General features: G+C 50.0%; 1 protein-coding gene across 1 annotated transcript; it reads right to left on the bottom strand.

Annotated features, from left to right (window-relative positions):
• PCK2 (phosphoenolpyruvate carboxykinase 2, mitochondrial) lies at window positions 1-25785 on the bottom strand. Its single transcript, XM_032238247.1, has 10 exons — window positions 25676-25785; window positions 12935-13180; window positions 12587-12771; window positions 10627-10830; window positions 7852-8039; window positions 4228-4390; window positions 3704-3922; window positions 2538-2675; window positions 2334-2429; window positions 1-779 (listed from the first exon to the last, which is right to left on the bottom strand). Exons 1-10 carry the CDS (start codon window positions 25702-25704, stop codon window positions 325-327), a joined length of 1923 nt encoding a protein of 640 aa, XP_032094138.1. The 5' UTR covers window positions 25705-25785; the 3' UTR covers window positions 1-324.
• Between the last annotated feature and the right edge of the window lie 231 nt (window positions 25786-26016).

The following is a 26016-nucleotide window of genomic DNA, read 5'->3' as shown; positions in this document are numbered from 1 at the left end:
CCCCCAACCCCTTTCCCGTTTCCCCTGAGCTGAAAGAATGACCGACGTGAAGGAAGGAAGCAAAAACAACAGGTCTCAAAGCAAGGGGACTCCGCTCGAGGAAGGTACGCAAGGCTGAAGGAAGAATGTTGGGGTGGCCATCAGCTGACCTCAGAAATGTGACATGGGACCCCTGAGACTAGAGCGACGTAGCTGGTTAAGAAAAGAGGAATGGATACTTCTGTAAACAAGGCCCCTGATAGCTCTCTTCCCCTCCCTCCGGAAAAAAAAACCAGGGGAAGAATCTTCGGTCTTTGGCAGGACATCTTCTACGGTTGAGGTGCCTCACATCTTCTTCACCCGGGTCTCCAAGGCTTCCAGTTCTTTCAAGACCTCCTTGGGCAAGTCCTCCGGCACTTGTTCTGTCAGGTATTGTCTCACCTCGCGGACCTCTTGTTCCCAGAATTCCTTGGGCAGGGAGAAGAGCTCCGCGTGGCTCACCTGGCTGAGGCCGGAGAGGTTTAAGGCGCCTTCTCTGGGGACGTAGCCGATGGGCGTCTCCTTCGCGCTTTCTTCCCCGTCCACCCGGCGGAAGATCCAATCCAGGACCCGGGAATTCTCCCCGAAACCCGGCCACAAGAAGTTCCCGGCGGAATCTTTCCGGAACCAGTTGACGTGGAAAATTTTGGGAAGGCGGGCGCCCTTCCGCCCTTCCATGCTCAGCCAGTGCTCCAGGTAGCGGCCGAAGTTGTAGCCGAAGAAGGGGCGCATGGCAAACGGGTCGTGCATGATGACCTTTCCTGGGGAAAGAAGAGGGGAAGAGAAAAGGAAGGAGAGATGTGAACAATTTGCCCCCCCCCCCAACACGGAAATGCTGTCCTATGCCGTCCTATTTACCGTATTTTTCAGTGTATAAGTCGCACCTTCCCCCTCCAAAAAAGGGGTGAAAATCTGGGTGCATCTTATACACTGAATACAGCATTTTTGGCCCCCTGAAACCCTGCCTCCTTTGCAAAAATGGACATGCGTAACTTTTAGGAGGATTGTAGAGTGCTCCTGGGGGCTGAGGAGGGCAAAAACGAGCAAGAAAATGGCCCGGGGCCACCCCGAAGAAGCCGTTCTCAGGGTTGATGGCACGCAGACATTTCTGCCCCCCCCCCCCCCGCCTCCAGGAGCAATAGCAATAGCAATAGCAGTTAGACTTATATACCGCTTCATAGGGCTTTCAGCCCTCTCTAAGCGGTTTACAGAATCAGCATATCGCCCCCAACAACAATCCGGGTCCTCATTTTACCCACCTCGGAAGGATGGAAGGCTGAGTCAACCCTGAGCCGGTGAGATTTGAACAGCCGAACTGGAGTCAGCTGAAGTAGCCTGCAGTGCTGCATTTAACCACTGCGCCACCTCGGCTCTCTACAAGCCTCCTAAATACTATGCATGCCTTTTTTTTTTTGGCAAAAAATGGACTCATTTTTGCTAAAAAGAGGCTGTTTTTTTGCTCGTTTTTGCTCCCCCAGTACCCAGGAGTTGGAGTTGGAGTTTATTCAATTTGTAGCCCGCCCTATTCCCCGAAGGGACTCAGGGCGGCTGAACAAAAGCCAAGGGAGGGGAAATTACAAAAAGTAAGACAGAAACAATCAGACAATACGAACAACTTAAAAGCACAACAGACACAGCAAATTCGAGTGGGGGGGGGGGAACTCAACCCCAGGCTTGCTGGGACAGCCAGGTCTTCACGGCCGTCCGGAAGGCCTGAAGGGTGGAGAGGGTCCGAATCTCCACGGGGAGCTCGTTCCAAAGGGCTGGAGCAGCCACAGAGAAGGCCCTCCTCCGAGTAGTCGCCAGCCGACATTGGCCGACAGATGGAATACGGAGGAGGCCTCTCAAACTCTCTGCATGCCCCATTTTTCACAAAAAATGAGGCCTGCAGAGTGCAAAACCTTTGTTTTTAATGTACCTCTTCAAAATGTTGGTGCGTCTTCTACTCCGAAAAATACGGTAGGCGGCACGTTTTCAAGCCGCGCGCACACCTGCAAGTTGTGCGCGCCATCAAAGCGCCCGCGCCGAAGTGAGTGCGCGCACACACATTTGTGAACTGGTAGTGAGTGAACAGCACCCCTGATCGGACGGTCACTAAACAAATCGCTATAAGTCGAGGACTGCCTGTAGGTAAGTTTCTAGGCTTATCTTCCTTTTGAACGATATGAATCAATTAATTTTTCTATTTCATCCTAATCGGATTCACTTTTTCTCACCCACGCAAAATCTCTCTCCCGCCTTAAGCAGGAGGGGAAAGTAACCCCTCCCACCAAACGGCGGGAAGCCACGGCCAGTCTCGAACCCGGAGCCCTCACCTTTGTGCTCAGCCGCCGCCGTGGACTCCGACCGCATGGCGCTGCCCACAAACACCCCATGGCGCCAGTTGAAGGCCTCGTACACCAAAGGAACCCCTGGGAGAGGGAGAAAAGAAAAAGACACCAAGAGGTGATCTCGAGAACATCGGACCAGGAAAAACAATGTTTGGGGGGGGGAGAGGGGGAGGGGGGCAGAGTTCCTACCTGCCGGCCTCCTGCCCCCAAAGATGATGGCGTCGATGGGGACCCCCTGGGGGGATTCCCAATCCGGATCCATAATGGGACACTGCCGAGCCGGGGCGCAGAAGCGAGAATTCGGATGAGCGGCAGGTTGTGGGTCGCCTGGGGGGAAAAGAGAAGAAAAGACGGAGGAATTGTGATGATCGGATTTCGACGATGATCCACTGCAGAGGATGGAATTCAAAGGGGATCGACAGGATCATTCTTCAACCTCCAGCTTTGAGCCTAATGGACAATCAGAATTCTTTGGTCTGTTCTTCTCATGTTAGCCTTTGTTGTTAAGATTTAACTTATTTGTTGGTGATTATTTCTACCTCTCTCTCTGTTTTATGCTATTAAGGTAGGGGGGACTATTAAAGGGACAGGGGCATCTTTCTCTGAGAAATAACAACATTGCCTTCAACTCCCAGAATTCCTCAGCCAGTGTGCTTTAAGATGCCTGGACTTCAACTCCCAGAATTCCTCATCCAGCATGCTTTAAGATGCCTGGATCTTAACTCCTAAAATTCCTCATCCAACAAACTTTAAGATGCCTGGACTTCAACTCCCAGAGTTCCTCAGCCAGCAAGCTTTAATATACGTGGACTTCAACTCCCAGAATTCTGCAGCCAGCCTGCTTTGAGATGCCTGGACTTCAACTCCCAGAATTCCTCATCCAGCATGCTTTAAGATGCCTGGATCTTAACTCCCCAAATTCCTCATCCAACAAACTTTAAGATGGCTGGACTTCAACTCCCAGAATTCCTCAGCCAACATCCTTTAAGATGCCTGGACTTCAACTCCCAGAGTTCCTCAGCCAGCAAGCTTTAACATACGTGGACTTCAACTCCCAGAATTCTGCAGCCAGCCTGCTTTGAGATGCCTGGACTTCAACTCCCAGAGTTCCTCAGCCAGCAAGCTTTAACATATGTGGACTTCAACTCCCAGAATTCTGCAGCCAGCCTGCTTTGAGATGCCTGGACTTCAACTCCCAGAATTCCTCAGCCAGCCACACTGGCTAAGGGAATTCTGGGAGTTGAAGTCCACGCTTTTTGCGATCGATGTGAATGCTCTTTCTTGCCTCTGGGCTCCTTCTCCTAACATGCCCGGGTGAGTGGGTCCCTGACTTTGCCCCCAACAGCTGACCTCACCTGGTTTCCAAGGTTTTCCTTGCCAGGTGGTGATGGTGACCCCTTCCGGAATCCTCTGATCGATGCCCTCCCAATAGACGCCGCCTTCGCTGGTCTCGGCCACGTTGGTGAAGATGGTGTTACGCTGGATGGTATGCATGGCGTTGGGGTTGGTCCGAGTGGACGTGCCTGGGGCCACCCCGAAGAAGCCGTTCTCGGGGTTGATGGCACGCAGACACCCTACAGATGGAAAAAAACCCCAAACAGGTGGTTATTCCTCACCGCGACGGTCTCCGGATCTCCTCCTTCAGAACATCGTAAACCCGGACACCAAATTTGTGCCCTGAGCGTTCCTGGAGTGCTGGAGACTCTATTATTCCCAGACCGGGCACTGAGCTTTGGCTGAAATTGGTTCTGTTTCCTGTATTGCTGCTTCGCTTAGTGACGGATGTCCCACTGCGGCCGTAAGCCGAGGACTACCCTGCTTTCCCCCCTAAAGCACACTGCCCTGCCGCTTTCTCAGCCAGCCCCAGCCTCCGACTCACCTTCGCTGTCGAACTTCATCCAGGCGATATCGTCCCCGACGCATTCCACGCGCCAGCCCGGCAAGGTAGGATTCATCATGGCTAAGTTGGTCTTCCCGCACGCGCTCGGGAAAGCGGCCGCCACGTATTTCTTCTTGCCCTCCGGGTTGGTGAGTCCCAGAATCTGCAAGAAACCGTAGAGAAGAGCGTGGCACAATTTGGCAGACGCCGAAACTCTTCTTTGCAATAAACTAGGTTTGCCCTCCCTCGGCCGCCAGGCGTCGATTACAAAAATCCAGGTAACCATCATAGTTTAGAGGCTTCTGCATCTCTCTGTTACCACTGTGGATTCTCCCCGTTTCCTAATCTAGGGATCAGCAACCTGCAGCTCCGGAGCCGCATGTGGTTCTTTCATCCCCCCTGCTGCGGCTCCCTATCCCCAGTCGGCGTCATAATTTTGAGAGGAGCTTCCGGTTAGGGGGCGGGGAAAACAGGGCGTGCTAGGAGGAGACTCTATGGCAAGGGGCGGGCTTTCCGATCAGCTCCACAATTGATAGGGCTTTCGGTTAGGAAGAGGAGGAGGAGGGGTTAACACACAGTCCAAAAGTGCGTTAATAACTCCGTGTTTTTCAAACTTGGCAAGTTTAAGATGGGTGGACTAAAACTCCCACAATTCCCCAGCCGGCATGAAATCCACCCATCGAAAAAACCCTGCTGGCTGCCTTACAGATAGCCCTCGACTTACGGCAGTTCACTTAGTGGCCGTTCAAAGTTACGGCGGCACGAAAAAAAGTGACTTATGACAGCTTTCCACTCTTAAGACCGTCGCCGCATCCCTGCGGTCGCGGGATTGACATCCGAATGCTTGACAAAACGACTCACATTTATGACGGCCACAGGGACCCCCGGGGGTTACGCGATCCCCTTTTGTGACCTTCTGACCGGCAAAGTCAACGGGGACGTCAGATTCACTTAACAACCGTGTGACTCATTTAAGAACGGCAGCGATTCACTTAAGAACCGGGGCAAGAAAAGGGGGCCGAGCTCACTGAACAAAAGCCTCACTTAGCAACATACATTTGGGGCTCAAGTGTGATCGTAAGTCGAGGACTCCCTGTGTCATTTAAGTGGGTGGAGTTAAGTGGGTTTTCTGAAGTGTGGCCATTTAAAACAGTGTTTCTCAACCTTGGCAACTTGAAGATGTCCAGACTTCAACTCCCAGCGAATGCTGGCTGGGGAATTCTGGGAGTTGAAGTCCGGACATCTTCAAGTTGCCAAGGTTGAGAAACACTGATTTAAAAACATGTGGACTTCGACTCCCAGAATTCCCTAGCCCGCATAGGGAGAAGAACATAGCTGACTGGGGAATTCTGGGAATTGAAGTCTGAACGTCTTTAAGTGGCCAAGCAAGACAAATACTCAGCTAAATACTGATTTTTTAATATAGTTTTTAATTAGAGTTTGACCCTGCTTTTTCACATTTGCCTTGATGAAAAAGGAAATTCTAAGGCAATGCAGTACGATTTATTTTTCTTGGAAAATTCACCTTTCATTGAGATTGGGGCCTTTTTTAAAACATTGCTGTTCGTTTCTCTTTGATTTCCAACCTTTTTATCTTACATTAATCGTTTACCCTACGCACAACTCAAATTTTCCCCTTCACGGTCATTGCGTTTGCCGGTTAAAAGGAAATATTCAGGTTTGTTCCTTGGAACGAGGATCGGTGGGAAAATAATTTCACCATTGCACGTTTAGAAAAAATAAATTAAGTTTAAATCCTAACTCCGTGCTCGCTTGTGTACGACACACACGGAAGGGAAAAAAAAAACCCTTCAAAGACTTCACAAATTTGTCCAAATTTACATTATTTTTTAATAAACAATATATTTATTTACGAAATAATAAATAATAAAACGATTTGGATTAACTAAAAATAATTATTAGGCAAATATAATGCTTAGAAATGATTTAAAAGCATTGCATTCTTGATTACTGAATCAAAAACAATTGCATTCTTCAAGTTAATCTGGATTGTTGTTCCCTTCCTCCTGTGATAAGAGCACATCACGCAATCTGTACGGTTTGCTAAAAATTCAAACCTCGTGTTAAAAAAAAGAAATCCCGATTAATTCATTCGTTCATGAAAACCTAATTTGAAAAGGTCGTGTATGAATCCTGGCAAATCTACAGCGAATTGTACTCTCAAATCTCCCTTCTCACTCTTTATTTAATTTTTAACATTGGTCTTTCCTGAAGCTGGCATCCTGTTGCAGCCCGGACTACGGCTCCCATCGTCCCCCATCACCATGCTGGCTGGGCATAATGGGTATTGCACTCCTGCCCATCAACCTATCCAGTCCTCCCAGTCTCAGGACAATGCTCCCTCCCCCCCCCGCAACCCAAGCTGTCCTTTTCTTGCGTCAAACGTCTCCCGATCCGGTTGAGATTTCAGCCGGCATCTGTCACTCATTAACCAATTAATGTTTGCTCGTTAAATATCACTCCCAGGTAATGCAAACAGCAACCGCTGTCCTTTGGCCTGATGGACCAAATTTTCTGCGCACGACCCCCCACCGCCCATCACCAGCTCGATCCCAGCAATCGACCCTTGCCCCCCCACCCCACGCTGCGGCACCTCTTCCCCAAAAACTTCACGGTCCTACTTTGCAATCCTCCACGCCTGGCACGGCAGCCGTGCCCCAGGGTGCACGGGCTGCACGCTTGACGGGTTCCACGGTTAGGTGGCTTTGAGGGCAGATGGGAAGAAAGAAACCGGTTAGATCCCGATGGTGCTTTTTTCCCCCCACAAAGACAACTGGGCTTTCTACGTGTTTTTTTTTTCCCTCGAAGAGGTTTCACTTCCCATCCGAGAAGCCTCCTCGGTTTCTTCAGTCCACGTTTCTCCTTCAGTAGAACTCGAAGAAGCTTCTCGGATGAGAAGTGAAACCTCTTCAAGGAAAAAGAAAGAAAGAAAGTCCAGTTGCCTTTGGGAAAGGGGGGAAGGACCCTTGGGATCAGTCACCGATTGAGGGAAAGAGTACCCCTGAGCACATACAGAAAGTGCAAAGGGGGTGACGGACTTCTCCCTCCAAGCCGTAGATGAGAACGGAAGCGAAAAAAGAGTTACAATCGAAGTTCAAAGTTACAACGGTGTTGGGAAAAAAGAGACCGGCGACCGTTTTTCACACTTACGACCGTTGCAGCGTCCCGGTGTGTGTGTGTGTGTCACGCGATCCCCTTTTGCGACCTTCTGACGAGCAAAATCGACGGCGGAAGCCAGATTCGCTTAACAAACGCGTCGCTCGCTTAGCGACCGCCATGATTCAGCTTTAACCACGGCGACAAAGAAATGCCGTGGGGCAAAACTCACTTGACACCCCACCCACCCCGTCTGTCCCCGTAATGGACATTGGGGTCATAAAATGAGGACTGCCTGTAAATTCCAAGGGGTTTTGCGGAGAAGGGAAAAAATCAAGATGGCCGCTGAAGCCGCGCCAATCAAAGTCACCCCTTTCCCACTTTTTCAGATGTCGCAATGGGGCAATTCTGCAAATGGCTCGGATCATGGAGTCTGCCCCCTCTTGCCATGAAGACCCATGCAGACCCCTGCCCCTACAATCCCACGCCCCGCCCCCGCCCCCTCACCAGCATGTGCTCGGCCAGCCAGCCTTCGTCCTTGGCGATGCAGGAAGCGATCCGTAGGGCAAAGCATTTCTTCCCCAGCAAGGAATTGCCCCCGTAGCCGCTGCCGAAAGAAACGATCTCTCGGCGGTTTGGCACGTGGGCGATCAAGGTCTTCTCTGGATTGCAAGGCCAGTTGTTCACGAGGTCTTCTGCAGGAGGAGAAGGAGGAGGAAGAAGGGAAGAAAAAAAAAGAAGAAAGGAGGAGAAGGAGAAGAAGGAGAAGAAAAAGAAGGAGGAGGAGGAAGAAGAAGAAGAAGAAGAAGAAAAAGGAGAAGAAGACAAGGAAGAAGGAAGGAAGAAAGAAAGAAAGAAAGAAAGAAAGAGGAAGAAGATGACGAAGAAGGAAGAAGAATAAGGAAGGAGGAGGAGGAAGGAAGAAAGAAAAAGAAAGGAAAAGATAGAAGACGAAGAAGGAAGAAGAAGAAAGGAGGAGGAAGAAGGAAGAAAAAGAAGAAGGAAGAAGAAGAAAGAGGAGGAGGAAGAAGAAAAACAAGGAGAAGAAAAACAAGGAGGAGAAGAAGAAGAAGATGAAGGAAGAAGGAAGAAGGAGAAGGAGAAGGAGAAGAAGAAATGTTAGGGACCGGACATCAGGATTTGGACACAAAGGGTCTTCTAGCATTGTTTGAATCACCGGCAGACTGGGGGTTCGAACATGGGCCGGAGCCAGACACAGGGAATTCGGGCAGCAGAACTCCCAAAACCTCTGGAATAATGTCCTCTGGCTTCGCACATCTGGAAATTATGGGCTTCAATAGCCTGAATTCTTAGTAATGGACTTGGAAACGGTCTATCCCAACGATGGCGAACCATTTTTGGCTCGCGTGCCATAAGTGGGGGGAGCACAGGGGGGTCATGTGCGGACGCGCCGCACCCATAATGCAATGCGCAACCCTCCCCAGTGCGCATGCGCGCACTACAGGAGCTCCCCCCCCCCTCCGAAGCCTTCAGGGACCTTCAGACGGCTTCCCTGAAGCCTCCGGAGCTGTCAAAACGACCCTCCGAGCAAACCGGAAGTCCGTTCCTGAACTTCCGGTTTGCCCGTAGGGCCTTTTTTTTGCACTCCAGAGGCTTCAGGGAAGCTCATGAATCCTCCGGAGGGCCTCCGGTGGTGCGCGGGGGGGGGGGGGCTCTTTTCGCCCTCCCCAGGCTGCTATAAAGCCTCTGGAGCCTGGGGAGGACGAACAATGGCTTTAAAAAAGGATGAACTCAGCGCCTCGCGTGCTCTGACAAATGGCTCTGCGTGCCACCTGTGGCACGCATGCCATAGTTTCGCCATCATGAGTCTATCCCATTGTTTCCCAAGCTTATCAACTTTAAGATGGGTGGACTTCAACTCCCAGAATTCCCCAGCCTGCATGCTTTAACCTACATGGACTTCAACTCCCAGAATTCCTCAGCCCGCATGCTTTAAGATGCCTGGACTTCAACTCCCAGAATTCCTCAGTGAGCATGCTTTAACATACATGGAGTCCCAGAATTCCTCAGCCAGCATGCTTTAACATACATGGACTTCAAATCCCAGAATTCCTCAGCCAGCATGCTTTAAGATGCCTGGACTTCAACTCCCAGAATTCCTCAGCCCGCATGCTTTAAGATGCCTGGACTTCAACTCCCAGAATTCCTCATCCAACAAACTTTAACATACATGGAGTCCCAGAATTCCTCAGCCAGCATGCTTTAACATACATGGACTTCAACTCCCAGAATTCCTCAGCCCACATGCTTTAAGATGCCTGGACTTCAACTCCCAGAATTCCTCAGTGAGCATGCTTTAACATACATGGAGTCCCAGAATTCCTCAGCCAGCATGCTTTAACATACATGGACTTCAAATCCCAGAATTCCTCAGCCAGCATGCTTTAAGATGCCTGGACTTCAACTCCCAGAATTCCTCAGCCCGCATGCTTTAAGATGCCTGGACTTCAACTCCCAGAATTCCTCATCCAACAAACTTTAACATACATGGAGTCCCAGAATTCCTCAGCCAGCATGCTTTAACATACATGGACTTCAACTCCCAGAATTCCTCAGCCCACATGCTTTAAGATGCCTGGACTTCAACTCCCAGAATTCCTCAGCCCACATGCTTTAAGATGCCTGGACTTCAACTCCCAGAATTCCTCAGCCCGCATGCTTTAAGATGCCTGGGCTCTAACTCCCAGAATTGCTCAGCCAGCATGCTTTAACATACATTGACTTCAACTCCCAGAATTCCTCAGCCCGCATGCTTTAAGATGCCTGGGCTCTAACTCCCACAATTCCTCAGCCAGGATGCTTTAACCTACATGGACTTCAGCTCCCAGAATTCCTCAGCCCACATGCTTTAACCTACATGGACTTCAACTCCCAGAATTCCTCAGCCAACATGCTTTAAGATGCCTGGACTTCAACTCCAGAATTCCTCAGCTAGCATGCTTTAAGATGGATGAACTTCAACTCCCAGAATCCCTCAGCCAACATGCTTTATGATAGGTGGACTTCAACTCTGAGAAACCTGGGTGAGGTATTCTGGGAATTGAAGTCCACACACCTTAAAGCAGAGAAGATTGAGAAACACTGGCCTAGACTAGTGAATGCCAAATGCAGACTTGTTTTCCAAGCAACCTCTTTGCTACTCGTTTTGCACCAACCCGACTTTTTTGTCGTGTTCTCACGCATCGCTTCCGTGTCGCAGAAACAGAGAAGTAATGGAACCCCGAGAAAGAGGGGCTCCCCTCATTCAGGGTGGGGGCTTACCGCTAAGGGGCAAAGGCCGCCCCACCGAATGCAGGCACTTGACGAACTCGCCGTCTCCAAGCGCGCGGAGGGCCGCCGAGCCCATCCGCGTCATGATTCTCATGCTGGCGACCACGTAGGCCGAATCTGTCAGCTGGATCCCGATTTTGGACAGGGGCGAACCGAGGGGGCCCATGCTGTAGGGGATGACGTACATGGTGCGCCCTGCGAGAGGAGACGGACCCGAGAGAGGAAGAAAAATTGAGCGCATAATTAAAAAAAAACACACTAGTAACAATAACGAGTGGTGTGGTGGCGTAGAGGCAGAGCTTTTCCCTCAGAATCAGGAGGCCGTGAGTTCAATCCTAGGTAGAGGCTGATATTTCTCTTTCGGGCACAATGAGAATATATCTGCTGAACAAAACTCCATATTGGCAACAGGGAAAGGCATCCAGCCAGTAAATACTCAACTCCATTCATTTGCCCAGACTCCACCCCGCAAGGGATTATTACGGGGTCGTTAAAAGATGATGATCCTATGGTTAAAGCTGGTGCGGTGGCCTAGACATACAAACATCACGAAACCTATCCATGACGGTCGTATGTCGTAACGTCACATACAGGTAGTCCTCGACATATGACCGCAATGATGTTACAGGTGACTGTCAATGGACCCATGTTGCTGGGCTCCTGAAGTTCGGTCAAGGGACCTCAGAGGGTGCTTCTCTACCCCTCTTCCTTCTAACCCCTCCTCCTTCTTCTCCTCTTCTTCATCTCTTCCCTCCTCTCCTCCTCTACGCCCTCTTCCTCCTCCTCTTCCTTCTAACACCTCCTCCTCTTCCCTACTTTTAACCCCTCCTCCTCTTCTTTATCTCTTCTCTCCCTTCCTCTTCTCCTCCTCCTCTTCTTCCTCTCCTCCTCCCCTACCCCTCTTCCTCTTCTTCCTTCTAACTCCTCCTCCTCCTTCTCCTCTCTTTCATCTTTTCCCTCCCCTCCTCTACTACTCCCTCTTCCTCCTCCTCTTCCTTCTAACACTTCCTCCTCTTCCTCTCCCCTACTTTTAACCCCTCCTCCTCCTCTTCTTCTCCTCTTCTTTATCTCTTCTCTCCCTTCCTCCTCTCCTCCCTCTTCCTCCTCTCCTCCTCCTCTTCTTCCTCTCCTCCTCCCCTACCCCTCTTCCTCTTCTTCCTTCTAACTCCTCCTCCTCCTTCTCCTCTCCTTCATCTTTTCCCTCCCCTCCTCCACTACTCCCTCTTCCTCCTCCTCTTCCTTCTAACACCTCCTCCTCCTCTTCTTCCTCTCCTCCTCCCCTACTTCTCTATCCCCTCTTCCTCCTCCTCCTCCTCCTAACCCCTTTTTCTCCTCCTCTTCTTCCTCTCCTCCTCCCCTACTTCTCTACCCCCTCTTCCTCCTCCTCCTAACCCCTTTTTCTCCTCCTCTTCTTCCTCTCCTCCTCCCCTACTTCTCTACTCCCTCTTCCTCCTCCTCCTCCTCCTAACCCCTTTTTCTCCTCTTCTTCCTCTCCTCCTCCCCTACTTCTCTACCCCTTCTTCCTCCTCCTCTTCCTCCTAACCCCTCCTCCTCTTCCTCTCCTCCTCCCCTACTTCTCTACCCCCTCTTCCTCCTCCTTCTAACCCCTCCTCCCCTCCCAGAATCCCAACTCCCGGGACTCCATGGCCAGCTGGAGAACTCTGGGAGTTGGGAGTCCACACACCTTAAACTTCCAGTGTTTGGAAAAACAGAGCTCTAAAAATGCAGTAAATCCAAAAGCATCAGAAAAGATTTAGCAGGGATGGATAAGCGGATTCCTTTCTCCAGAAGAGAAAGTCGGGAGGAAGAAGGATTTGAACTGGCGGGGCCAAGCGGGACTAACGGCAAGGGAGGAACTGGCCCTGGGTTCAAATTATTTTCCCCTCTATCCTCGGCTCAATCTCAGATTGTCAAGCCACACGCGCACACCCCTATTCCCCGTCCCATTCACCTTTCATGCAACCCGGGAACCGATCGTCCACCGCTTCTTGAAACTTTTGGGGGTTCATCCAGTTGCCCAGCTGACCCTTGACCCCCGGGGCCGTGACGGGAATCGTGTCCCTCTGGTTCTCCGTAACGATGACCGTCCGGCTCTCCACCCTGGCGACATCCTTGGGGTCGGTTTTTGCCAGCCAGCTGCGGAAGGAAGGAAAGCAAAATACTTGCAAATTTTGCAAATGCAAAATCCGGTGTGACCATCCAGGACTCCAACTCCCATCGTCCCCAGGCCCTACCAGAACTGGCCTTCCTCCCTCCGCACCCCACCCTGCAAGAGAGGACAACCGGACGGGGGGCTTACCAGTTCTCGTATTTCGTCAACGGCTTGATGACGCCTTCCGATTCAAGGAGATTCAAGATTTTGGTGCTCTCTTTTTCCGTCCCGTCACAAATGTGGAGGCTGTCCGGCTGGCAGAGTCGCAGCCCTTGCTCGACAAACTCCTGCGCCCGGCCGGAGAGTTTGGCCAAGTCGCCGTGGAGCACGCGGGGGGCGTGGGCCCAACGCACCGGCACGGCAGACCATCTCCGAAGCGTGAAGGCTCCACGGCTGGAAAAAAGAGGATTAGAATGAGATGAACGGAGTTGGAAGGGACCTTGTAGGTCATCTAGTCCAACCCCCATCCAAGCAGGAGACCCTACCCCAGGGGTCGCAACCTTAAACACTCAAAGAGGCACAAAGGTCCTAACCGGAAGCCCCCTATCCAAAGAGTCTCCTCCTAGCGCGGTGTCCTTTTTCCTCTACCTGTCCTAACCGAAAGTCCTATCAATTGTGGAGCCAACCGGCGACAGGGAGCCACAGCAGAGGGATAAAAGAGCCACATGCGGCTCCGGAGCCGCAGGTTGGTTACAGCTGCCCTACACCATTTCCGACAGCCTCCAGTGATGAAGCTCCCACAATTTCCAAGAGTTAGAAGAAGGAAAGAGGCCTCAAACCATCATCTCCCCCCTCCAAAAAAAATACAGGCAGTCCTCAACTTACAACATTTCATTTACTGACCGTTCGAAATTACGACAGTGCTGGAAAAAAAGGGACATGGCTGTTTTCCTCATGTACAACTAGGATCCCCAGGATCGTGTGATCAAAATTTGGATGCTTGCCAACGGACTCATACTTATGACGGAGTGGTCGCAGTGTCCCCGAGGTGTGAACTTCTGACAAGCCAAGTTGAGGGGGTAGCCAGATTCACTGAGCAACCTTGCGATTAACATACACAATGACAGGGCTTCACTTAACAACGGTGGCATGAAAGGTTATAAACTGAGGGAAAATTCCCTGAACGAATGTTTCTCTCAGTGATGGGAATTTTGGGTTCAATTGTGGTCGTAAGTCGAGCACTATCTGTAATAGGTCTCTCTCTGTGAGTGAGTGAGTGTGTGTGTGTGTGTGTGTGTGTGTTTGTGAAGATCTGGCAGAGACAGGATGGACAGGCAGTCCTCAACTTACGACCATCTGTTTAGTGACCGTTCTAAGTCACAATGGCACTTGAAAAAAAAGTGAATGAGGGCCGTTTTTCACACCGTTTCAGTCACGTGATCAAAATTCAGATTTGCTTGGCAACTGACATGTACTTATGACGGTTGCGGTGTCTGAAGGGGACGGTGTCACGTGATTTCCCCCTTTTGCAACAACCTGGTCAGCAACGTCAACGAGGAAGCCAGATTCATCAAACAGCCGTGCGACCCACTTAACAACGCTGGCCAAAAATTTCACGCCACGGAGCACGCAAGATTTACATAACCAACAAATCTGCCGCCATTTTGTTTCTAAGTTCTGCGCATGCGCCGAAAATTTTTACTTGTACTGCGCAGGCGCGCAAAGCATGCACACGAGCGAACCGGCAGTAGTAGCCTGCTGGAACCCACCCCTGTCAAAAGTGGTCGTAAATTGAGGACGACAATTTCTCGAACCGAACCACCACAGAGTTGTACCCCCGACTCTCATAAGTCCAAGGCCTCTATGCCAAGATTTCACCGACGTGGATAGATTTGGCACAACTTTGCACCGAAGCGGGAAGGCCTGTGTGTGTGTGAACTTTGTACGTGCTCAGAGAATGAGGCAACCTATCCGAAACAGTTGTGTTGACCCGGCTGAACCAAAGACAGCCAGAGAACGTCAGCGCAAGAGATAGCAGCCATATTGGCAAATATGCAATTTGGAAATCATTGTTCTTTGCGCGTGTTCTTCTTACTCCACGCACACGCAAGATAGGAACACGGTAGTTTAACGGTCTAATTTTGCTGTAAGGGGAACATTTTTTCCTCAGAAAAACACACTATTGCAGCATTTAGCAACTTTAAGAGGGGTGGACTACAACTCCCAGAATTCCATAGCCAGCTGTGAATTCTGGGAGTTGAAGTCCACCCATCTTAAAGAATGCTGGCTGGGGAATTCTGGGAGTTGAAGTCCACCTCTCTTAAGGCATGTCGGCTGGGGAATTCTGGGAGTTGAAGTCCACCCCTCTTAAATCATGCTGGCCAGGGAATTCTGGGAGTTGAAATCCACCGATCTTAAAGCATACTGGCTAGGGAATTCTGGGAGTTGAAGTCCACCCATCTTAAAGCATACTGGCTGGGGAATTCTGGGAGTTGAAGTCCACCCCTCTTAAAGCATGTCGGCTGGGAAATTATGGATGTTGAGGTCCACCCATTTTAAAGCATACTGACTGGGGAATTCTGGGAGTTGAAATCCACTGATCTTAAAGCATGCTGGCTAGGGAATTCTGGGTGTTGAGGTCCACCCATCTTAAAGCATGCTGGCTGGGGAATTCTGGGAGTTGAAGTCCACCCCTTTTTAAAGCATGTCAGCTGGGGAATTCTGGGAGTTGAGGTCCATCCATCTTAAAGCAATTCGTCTGGGGAATTCTGGGAGTTGACGTTCGTCCATCTTAAAGCATGCTGGATGGGGAATTCTGGGAGTTGAGGTCCACCCATCTTAAAGCATGTTGGCTGGGGAATTCTGGGAGTTGAAGTCCGTCCATCTTAAAGCATGCTGGATGGGAAATTCTGGGAGTTGAGGTCCATCCATCTTAAAACATGCTGACTGGGGAATTCTGGGAGTTGAAATCCACCCCTTAAAACATGCTGACTGGGGAATTCTGGGAGTTGAAGTCCACCCCTCTTAAAGCATGCTGGCCAGGGAATTCTGGGAGTTGAAGTCCATCCCTTTTTAAAGCATGTCGGCTGGAGAATTCTGGGAGTTGAAGTCCGTCAGTCTTAAAGGATGCTGGCTGGGGAATTCTGGGAGTTGAAGTTCATCCCTCTTAAAGCATGTCGGCTGAGGAATTCTGGGAGTTGAAGTCCACCCCTCTTAAAGCATGCTGGCTGGGGAATTCTGGGAGTTGAAGTCCGCCCATCTGAAAGCATGCTGGCTGGGGAATTCTAGGAAAGTCCATGCATCGCAAAGCAAGCTGACTGGGGAATTCTGGGAGTTGAAGTCCACCCATCTGAAAGCATGTTGACTGGGGGATTCTGGGTGTTGAAGTCCACCCATCTAAAAGCATGTTGGCTGGGGAATTCTGGGAGTTGAGGTACACCCATCTTAAAGCATGCTGGCTGGGGAATTCTGGGAAAGTCCATGCATCTCAAAGCAAGCTGACTGGGGAATTCTGGGAGTTGAAGTCCACCCAATCTTAAAATTGCCAAGGGTCAAAAATACCGCTTATTATTGTGTTCACAAACATCAGCTTTGCCAATCCAAGCGCGACGGCTTCCAAGCTCCCTTTTAAAAGCTGATGGGTCGCACGCAAAATGCACAATTCAGCGCTCTCTATAAAATATGGCCGAGCGTGTTTCAGTGTGGTCCGTGCAAGCACTCCCCTACGGGCTGCGTCCCCTCCCGAGCCAGCCGGAATGCGCGCGGGGAGTGGGGGAACATCTGAGAAAACTGGAGGTTGGAACGAGCTAAAAAGTATCACCCTAATTAAATACACACCACCAGATTTAATCTGTGGCTGATTTTCCCACAACGCACAATTCTCACACTCTGTGTGTGTCTCTGTGTTTGTTTGTGTGTGTGTGTGTGTGTGTGTGTGTGTGTGTGTGTAGGGAAGGCACCCTTTGCTCATGCAAAGTTTTTCCATGGCTCCCGCGAGTGTCAAAAACGGATATATATATTTTCTTCCCCCGAAATGTGATCTTGGATCGGAAGACGAATCCGACGAGGTGCACAAATTACGCACGGTACCACACAACCGCACAACATCGACAACCTTACTGCGCCGGCAGGCTTGTTCCCCAGGAGGGCGTGTGATTCCCACGCCCCACCTCTCTGCGCCCGTCGTAAATAGGAGTTGGTTTTGCCAAGCGGCCGAATTTGAATCCCAGGACCGCGGGGACGGTGCAACGGGCGTTAAGTGTGAAAAAAACAGCCCGCTTTTTCCAGGGATGGTGTAACTTTTGAACGGTCACTAAATGGACTGTCGTAAGTTGAGGACTACCTGCATTTTTAATTTTAATTTTTAATCTTATTTTCCATTGCTCAATTAGAGAAACTCCAGTTTCTTTTCAGACCCCCCCCCCAATCATATCAAAGGGGCTGCAAAAGCCAACGCTGTTGTTAAACCCCAGCTGCTCAATTCTACTCCAGGTAGTCCTCAACTTACAACAGTTCATTTAGCGACCGTTCCAAGTCACAACAGCACCGAGGAAAGGGACTGAGGAGAGTTTTTCACACTTACGACTGTCACGTGATCAAAATGTGGACGCTTGGCCCCTGCCTCGTATTTATGACGGTTGCAGCATCCTGGGGTCACGTGATTCCCCGTTTGCGACCTTCCGACAAGCAACGTCAACGAGTGACTCACTTAACAACTGTGCCAAGAAAGGCAAAAAACCCTTAACGACTGTCTCACTTAGCAACAGAAATTCGGGGCTCAGTTTGTCACAAGGAAAGCCACTGGGAAAGCCCGATTCGCTTAACAACCGTGTGACTCACTTAACACATGCGATTCACTTAACAACTGTGTCAAGAAAGATTGCAAAATGGGGTAAAAAGCCCCTTAACGACTGTCTCACTTAGCAACAGAAATTCGGGGCTCAGTTTGTCACAAGCAAAGCCACTGGGAAAGCCCGATTCGCTTAACAACCATGTGACTCCCTTAAACACTGCAGTGATTCACTTAACAACTGTGTTAACAGGAAAGGCTGTAAAATGGGCTAAAACCCATTTTAGGGACTCTCTCACTGAAGAAGAGAAATTTGGGTCTCAATGGAGATCACCTTCTCACAAGCAAAATCAGCGGGAAAGCCCGATTCGCTTAACAACCGTGTGACTCACTTAACACACGCAGCGATTCATTTAACAATGGTTGCAAAAATAGGGATAAAACCCACTTAACGACTGTTTCACTTAACCACAGAAATTCTGGACTCAGTTGTGGGCACCTTCTCATGAGCCAAGTCACTAGGAAAGCCCGATTCGCTTAACAACCGTGTGACTCACTTAACAAGTCCGGCGATTCACTGAACAACGGTGCCAAGCAAGGGGGCAAAACTCGCTTGCCCGATGGCCCACTCAGCCCACAGGAATATTGGGCATCATTGTGGTCGTGCGTCAAGGACAACCTGAACAATGACGCTCGTTTCCTGCCCTCCAGGATCTTCGGGGCGGGCGAAGGGTGGGGGAAAATCCCTGCCACGGAACTCCTGGCACCCATCCTTCTTGCAAACCACGCCTCAAACCCCAGATCTGGGATTGGAAAGCAGCGGTTGGCATCCTTCTACCCTCTGCCCGCCTGCGAGGGAACCAGGCTTGGCACGGGGCCAAGAAACCGAGTCCGGATCAAGGAGCAAACGGGCACGAGGGTGGATCTTCACCCCAGGGCAAAGCTTCTCTGCAAAAGCAAATCGCGATGGCGCCCGGGAACCCGGCTGATTCTTGAGATCTAGGAACCTGTTGTTCCCGGTTTAACCGGAATTCCCGGGCATCCCCTTCGCCTTTGCACAACCGCCCCCCTCTTCTCTGTTGCCCGAAGAAATGCCACTTTATGAAAAAGGAAGTTGGCATCTTGCCACCCTTGGCAATCACACCCAACGCTGAAGGGAGGGAAGAGATCCATTGGCATCTCAGTAGACTAATTTTTATTTATTTATTTGTTTATTTATTTATTATGATGATGATGATGTGTTAATCTTTGGTGAGATTCACGGCCTTTGGGGCTGGTTGGTAGTTCAACAGCTCGAGTCTTAACCAAGGACCTAGGAACTGTTAAGGTAACGTCGGAAGATATTATTATTATTATACAATTGTATCACAGCGGCCAGTTGTTTCGCCGGATTTGGCATTGGTTACTAGTCGGGCCCCACCCAGGGGCCTAGGACGTCGTAACGTATTTTCGTAATATGCGTGCAGATCCAAGCAGTGCGGCTTTTTGCATTTGACTGATGGTGATTTTGTCCATTTTTAACTGTTTTAAATGTAATTCCAGTGCTTTTGGAATAGCACCCAGTGTGCCAATTACCACTGGAATTACCACTGCTGGTTTGTGCCATAGTCGTTGAATTTCGATTTTTAAGTCCTGGTATCTTGCGATTTTTTCATGTTCCTTCTTGTCGACCCTGCTATCACCTGGTATTGCGATGTCTATGATTGTGACCTTATTTTTCTCAACCAGTGTGATGTCTGGTGTATTATGCGCCAGTATTTTGTCCATTTGTATACGGAAATCCCACAAGATCTTGACCATCTGATTTTCGGTGACTTTTTCAGGCTGATGTTCCCACCAGCTTGTTGCTGTTTTAATATTATAATTTTTGCACAAATTCCAATGGATCATTTGTGCTACTGAATTGTGCCGCAATTTATAATCAGTCTGCGCGATTTTTTTACAGCAGCTGAGGATGTGATCAACAGTTTATTATTTAATCTTTGGTGAGATTCACAGCCTTTGGGGCTGGTTGGTAGCTCAACAGCTCGAGTCCTAACCAAGGACCTAGGAACTGTTAAGGTAACGTCGGAGGATATAAGCTGTTCCAAGTAGGGTGGTTTTTTGTAGAATCAGAATGTTCAAGTCTGATAAATTTTAAATTTCCAAATAGCGAGGTAGCCCTTTGGGTATTGCTCCAAGGACTCCAATTACAATCGGGACAACACACAATTTCTTTTTCCACAGTCGCTCAACTTCAATTTGCAAGTCCCGGGACTTTTGTGATTTTGTTTCTTGCTGTTTATCTTCGATTCGTACATCTCCAGGTATTGCAATGTCAATGGACCATACTTTTTTTTTTCTTTTCAACTATTGTTATGTCAGGTGTGTTGTGGGCCACGTGCCTGTCAGTCTGGATTCTGAAGTCCCACAAGATCTTGGCTTTCTCATTCTCTAAAAACTTCTCCACCTGATGGTCCCAGTGGTTTTTCCTGTACTCAAATCCAAACTTTTGGCACAATTTCCAGTGAATGATCTTAGCAATGCGGTCATGGCATTGTAGGTAGTCAGTCTGTGAATTTTTGCTGCTGTATTATTATTATTATTATTATTATTATTATTATTATTATTATTATTATTTAAACATGAAACTCAGCCAACTGAACATTCAAAAATGCATCACAAATACCATTGACTGATGCTAATGGTTGATACAGGTTGCTGCCAGCATCCCAGGTGTCAACCAAGTGGTTCTTGTTATTATTATTATTATTATTTTGCAAAAGGCTACACACAGGGAGTCCTCAATTTACAGCCAACAATCGAGCCTCAAAATATAACCAGGGCTAAGTGGGAAATTGGTGCATGGGAATTTCGTCCCATTGTACGACTTTTCTCGCTGCTTTGGTTAAGTGGAACGCTGCCGTTCTTAAGTGAGTCTACAAATCTGGATAACTTCATGGACTTCAACTCCCAGAATTCCCCAGGCCGGCATGAAGATTAAAAATCTGGATAACTTTGTGGACTTCAACTCCCAGAATTCCCCAGGCCAGCATGAAGATTAGAAATCTGGATAACTTTGTGGACTTCAACTCCCAGAATTCCCCAGGCCAGCATGAAGATTAGAAATCTGGATAACTTTGTGGACTTCAACTCCCAGAATTCCTCAGGCCAACATGCAGATTAGAAATCTGAGTAATTTTGTGGACTTCAACTCCCAGAATTCCACAGGCCAGCATGCAAATTAGAAATCTGGATAGCTTTGTGGACTTCAACTCCCAGAATTCCTCAGGCCAACATGCAGATTAGAAATCTGAGTAATTTTGTGGACTTCAACTCCCAGAATTCCGCAGGCCAGCATGAAGATTAGAAATCTGGAGAACTTTGTGGACTTCAACTCCCAGAATTCCCCAGGCCAGCATGAAGATTAGAAATCTGGATAAGTTTATGGACTTCAACTCCCAGAATTCCCCAGGCCAGCATGAAGATTAGAAATCTGGATAACTTTGTGGACTTCAACTCCCAGAATTCCCCAGGCCAGCATGAAGATTAGAAATCTGGATAAGTTTATGGACTTCAACTCCCAGAATTCCCCAGGCCAGCATGAAGATTAGAAATCTGGAGAACTTTGTGGACTTCAACTCCCAGAATTCCCCAGGCCAGCATGAAGATTAGAAATCTGGATAAGTTTATGGACTTCAACTCCCAGAATTCCCCAGGCCAGCATGAAGATTAGAAATCTGGATAACTTTGTGGACTTCAACTCCCAGAATTCCCCAGTCAGCATTGCATAGCTGGCTGGGGAATTCTGGGAGTCGAAGTCTTTTCCTTTTAAAGTTGATCCAGTGAAGAAATACTGAATTAGCAACTGAAAAGGAGACCCCCAGGAAATCTCACGGCTGTCTATTTTGCTTGAGGGTCAAAAAACAGGAGAAGACCAAGGCCCGAAGATGATTATTATAATGAAATCCATTAATTAATTAAGACAACACATCTGTCCACATCTGACCTCTGAAACAGACATTTTCGGTTCAAAGTTTGCACGGCGAATTAGGATAACCCAGTGAATTTAAGACTTAGGAGGGAGAAAATCCCATTTGCTGGGTGTTACACTCTTCCCAACACAACATTGGTCCTTCTTCAACCCATTTTGCCGCCTGGGAAACTGAGGCACACAAACACACACACACACACACACTCACACACTCCCTCCCCATTCTCCGTTGCTCAATCTGGTTGGCTCCGGGTGTATATTTCCCCTCCCCTCTTTTCTTTTAAAACAAATAAAAAGTTTCCCAAAAGTTACGCAACCCCCTGTTTTTTCCTAGGAATTTTTGCAGCCAAAGTGTACTCCATGGCAATGTCCAAGTTGTGTCATCCTGGCATTGTGTAGTTTGTGCGCAAGCTACACAAATGCGGGGGGGGGGGGGGGGCAGATGGGCAAAGGCTAGCTTTTAGTGTCCAAAGTCATTATTTGCTCGGTTCAAACTAGGCGCAAGAGGGATTTGCAAAGCTGTAAGCAGGATGAGGAGTCCTCTCTCTGTCTTGGGGTGTGTGTGTGTTTGTGTTGGCGTGTGTGTGTGTAAATAGCGCGAGAGGGAGAAGAAGGAAGTCAAAGTATCTTCCTGGGTGTTTTTGTTTTTTTTGTATCCAATTCAGATTAACTGTATCCGAACTGCAGTCCTTGCAAAAGAAATTTAAATAAAAGAGAAAGAGAGAGAGAGAGGGGGGAGGAAAGCTAACATGACTTTTGGAATGAATTTGTGGGTGAAAGGTGACTTGAAGGGAGGAAGGGGGGGCTAGTCCCTGGTGAGGAGGAGGACGACGTAGAAGAAGCAGCAATGGTTCTTCCCCCCCCCCTCCTCCCAACCAGACAGATGTGCGAGGCAGGAAAACGGAGCAATCTAGTTTCCCTGCTTCCTTGCCGATCCCCCGTTCGCACAACCACCCTTTTCTCCCCGTACCCACAACTTTTGTGGGACCGGCCTGCAGCAGGGAGGGAGGGAGGGAGGGAAGCGGAGCACGCAAAGAGAGGAGGAAGAGGAGGAGGGAGACTGTGGGATCCACGGTGCTCTCTGAGCCTGGTTTTTGGCATGCAGACGTTTCACAACCACACTAAGCAACCTCATCAGTGCTAGAAAGGAGTGGGGTTGAGGGCAGGGGAGAAGGGAAGGCTCGAGAGGTGGCCAAACTCAGGTCTGGGGAGTGTGGGGTGGGGGCTAAATCCCCTGAAATGAGGCTGGGGGCCAGCAGGCAGGAAGGGAACACAAAGGACTTCTGGATCCTGCTCAGCTTCCTGTTGTGCCCATTTCACAGGCAGAAAACTGAGGCTGCAATAAAGAGGGAGGGAGGGAAGAAAGGAAAGGAGGGAGGGGGGAAACAGAGAGGGTGGGAAGAAAGGAAAAGAGAGAGGGGGGAAAGAAAGAAGGGACAGAAGGAAGGAGGGAGGGGGAGGGATGAAGGAAGGAATAGAGGGAGGGGGTGAAGGAAGGAAAAGAGGGAGGGAGAGAAGGAGGGAGAGGGATGAAGGAAGGACAGAAGGAAGGAAAGAGGCAGAGAGGGGGTGAAGGAAGGAAAAGAGGGAGGAGGGAGGGGGAGGGATGAAGGAAGAGAAAAGAAAGAGGGAGGGAGAGAGGGAGAGAAGAAAGGAGGGAGAGGGATAGCAATAGCAATAGCAGTTAGACTTATATACCGCTTCATAGGGCTTTCAGCCCTCTCTAAGCGGTTTACAGAGTCAGCATATCGCCCCCAACAACAATCCGGGTGAAGGAAGGACAGAAGGAAGGAACAGAAGGAGAGGGAGGGAAGGAGGGAGAGAGGGGGTGAAGGAAGAGGGAAGGAAGGAGAGATGAAAGAAGGAAGGAAAAGAGGGAAGAGGAAGAAAAGGAGGGAGAGAGAGAAGGGGTGAAAGAAGGAAAAGCGGAAGGGGGAGGGGGAAGAAAAGGAGGGAGAGGGAGAACTGGAGGGAAGGAAGGAAAAGAGGGAGAGAAGAAGGGAGGGAGGGAATGAAAGAAGGAAGAGGGAAGGGGGGAAAGAAGGGAGGGAGAGAGAGAAGGGGTGAAAGAAGGAAAAGCGGAAGGGGGAGGGGGAAGAAAGGGAGGGAGAGGGAGAACTGGAGGGAAGGAAGGAAAAGAGGGAGAGAAGAAGGGAGGGAGGGATGAAAGAAGGAAGGAAAAGAGGGAAGGGAGGAAAGAAAGAAAGGAGGGAGGGAGGGAGAAAGGGGAAAGGAATGAAAAGAAGGGTGAGGGAGAGAAGGGAGACAGAGAGAGGGAAGTAACAAAGGAAAGAAAGAAGGAAGGAAAGAAAGGAGAGAGAGAAACAGAGAGGGAGGGAATGAAAGAAAAGAGAGGGAGGGATGAAGGAAGGAGAGAAGGCAGGAAAGGGGGGAGGGAGAAAAACAGAGAGGAAGGAAGGAAAAGAGGGAGGGAGACAGAGAGCTGGAGGGAAGGAAGGGAAAGAGGGAGAGAAGAAGGGAGGGAGGGATGAAAGAAGGAAGGAAAAGAAAGGAGGGAGGGAGAGAAGGAGAGAAGGAAGGAAAAGAGGGAGGGAGACAGAGAGCTGGAGGGAAGGAAAAGAGGGAGAGAGATAAAAGAAGGAAGAAAAAGAAAGAAAGGAGGGAGGGAGAGAAGGAGAGAAGGAAGGAAAAGAGGAAGGGAGACAGAGCGCTGGAGGGAAGGAAGGAAAAGAGGGAGAGGGATGAAAGAAGGGAGGAAAAGAAAGGAGAGAGGGAGAGAAGGAAGGAAAAGAGGGAGGGAGACAGAGAGCCGGAGGGAAGGGAGGGAAAGAGGGAGAGGGATAAAAGAAGGGAGGAAAAGAAAGGAGAGAGGGAGAGAAGGAAGGAAAAGAGGGAGGGAGACAGAGAGCCGGAGGGAAGGAAAAGAGGGAGAGGGATAAAAGAAGGAAGGAAAAGAAAGGAGAGAGGGAGAGAAGGAAGGAAAAGAGGGAGGGAGACAGAGAGCCGGAGGGAAGGAAGGAAAAGAGGGAGGGAGACAGAGAGCTGGAGGGAAGGAAAAGAGGGAGAGGGATAAAAGAAGGAAGGAAAAGAAAGGAGAGAGGGAGAGAAGGAAGGAAAAGAGGGAGGGAGACAGAGAGCCGGAGGGAAGGAAAAGAGGGAGAGGGATAAAAGAAGGAAGGAAAAGAAAGGAGAGAGGGAGAGAAGGAAGGAAAAGAGGGAGGGAGACAGAGAGCCGGAGGGAAGGAAGGAAAAGAGGGAGGGAGACAGAGAGCTGGAGGGAAGGAAAAGAGGGAGAGGGATAAAAGAAGGAAGGAAAAGAAAGGAGAGAGGGAGAGAAGGAAGGAAAAGAGGGAGGGAGACAGAGAGCCGGAGGGAAGGAAGGAAAAGAGGGAGGGAGACAGAGAGCCGGAGGGAAGGAAAAGAGGGAGAGGGATAAAAGAAGGGAGGAAAAGAAAGGAGAGAGGGAGAGAAGGAAGGAAAAGAGGGAGGGAGACAGAGAGCTGGAGGGAAGGAAAAGAGGGAGAGGGATAAAAGAAGGAAGGAAAAGAAAGGAGAGAGGGAGAGAAGGAAGGAAAAGAGGGAGGGAGACAGAGAGCCGGAGGGAAGGAAGGAAAAGAGGGAGGGAGACAGAGAGCCGGAGGGAAGGAAAAGAGGGAGAGGGATAAAAGAAGGGAGGAAAAGAAAGGAGAGAGGGAGAGAAGGAAGGAAAAGAGGGAGGGAGACAGAGAGCTGGAGGGAAGGGAGGGAAAGAGGGAGAGAAGAAGGGAGGGAGGGATGAAAGAAGCAAGGAAAAGAAAGAAGGAAGGAAAAGAAAGGAGAGAAGGAAGGAAAAGAGGGAGGGAGACAGAGAGCCGGAGGGAAGGAAGGAAAAGAGGGAGGGAGACAGAGAGCTGGAGGGAAGGAAAAGAGGGAGAGGGATAAAAGAAGGAAGGAAAAGAAAGAAAGGAGGGAGGGAGGGAGAGAAGGAGAGAAGGAAGGAAAAGGGGGAGGGAGACAGAGCGCTGGAGGGAAGGAAGGGAAAGAGGGAGAGGGATGAAAGAAGGAAGGAAAAGAAAGGAGAGAAGGAGAGAAGGAAGGAAAAGAGGGAGGGAGACAGAGAGCCGGAGGGAAGGAAGGAAAAGAGGGATGAAAGAAGGGAGGAAAAGAGGGAAAGGAGGGAGGGAGGGAGAGAAGGGGGGAAGCCAAAGGGGAGGTGGGGAGGGGAGGCCGCGGGCGCTTGGCTCACCCCACCAGCCGCGTGTAGGGCGCCGGCATGCTTCCCAGCCTCCGATCGGCAGCGGCAGCAGCAGCCGCCCGCGGGGGCTCCGGGTTAAGAAGGGCGAGGGAGGCGCGGAGGCCGCCCGGGCAGAGGAGCCCGCCTCGCCCGCCTCGCCCGTCTCATAGGCTGGCCCGGCCAGGCCCCCCGACCGCCCCGCCCCGCCCGCCGCGTCGGCACTGATGTAACCCCGCCCGGCTCTTGCTCCGCCGCCGCGGAGATCCGGCAATGGGGACCTCTGGCCATGTGCAGAGCGCCCGCCGGCGCCCTGCAGCTCGATGCTCCAATAACCACGCTTCGCTTAGCGACCC

This window comes from Thamnophis elegans, chromosome Z, assembly GCF_009769535.1.
Source record: "Thamnophis elegans isolate rThaEle1 chromosome Z, rThaEle1.pri, whole genome shotgun sequence".
NCBI lineage: Eukaryota > Metazoa > Chordata > Lepidosauria > Squamata > Colubridae > Thamnophis > Thamnophis elegans.
This window is presented reverse-complemented; position numbering and strand designations above follow the sequence as displayed.

What these genes read in the sequence shown, in the direction of transcription:
- PCK2 (XM_032238247.1), bottom strand. Translation starts at nt 25,704, where the DNA reads ATGCCGGCGCCCTACACGCGGCTGGTGGG. An exon ending in GTTCCCGGGTTGCATGAAAG is followed by an intron (nt 10,831 to 12,586) that starts GTGAATGGGACG and finishes CTCCTCTCGCAG; the next exon opens with GGCGCACCATGTACGTCATC. An exon ending in GCGGCCTTTGCCCCTTAGCG is followed by an intron (nt 8,040 to 10,626) that starts GTAAGCCCCCAC and finishes CTCCTCCTGCAG; the next exon opens with AAGACCTCGTGAACAACTGG.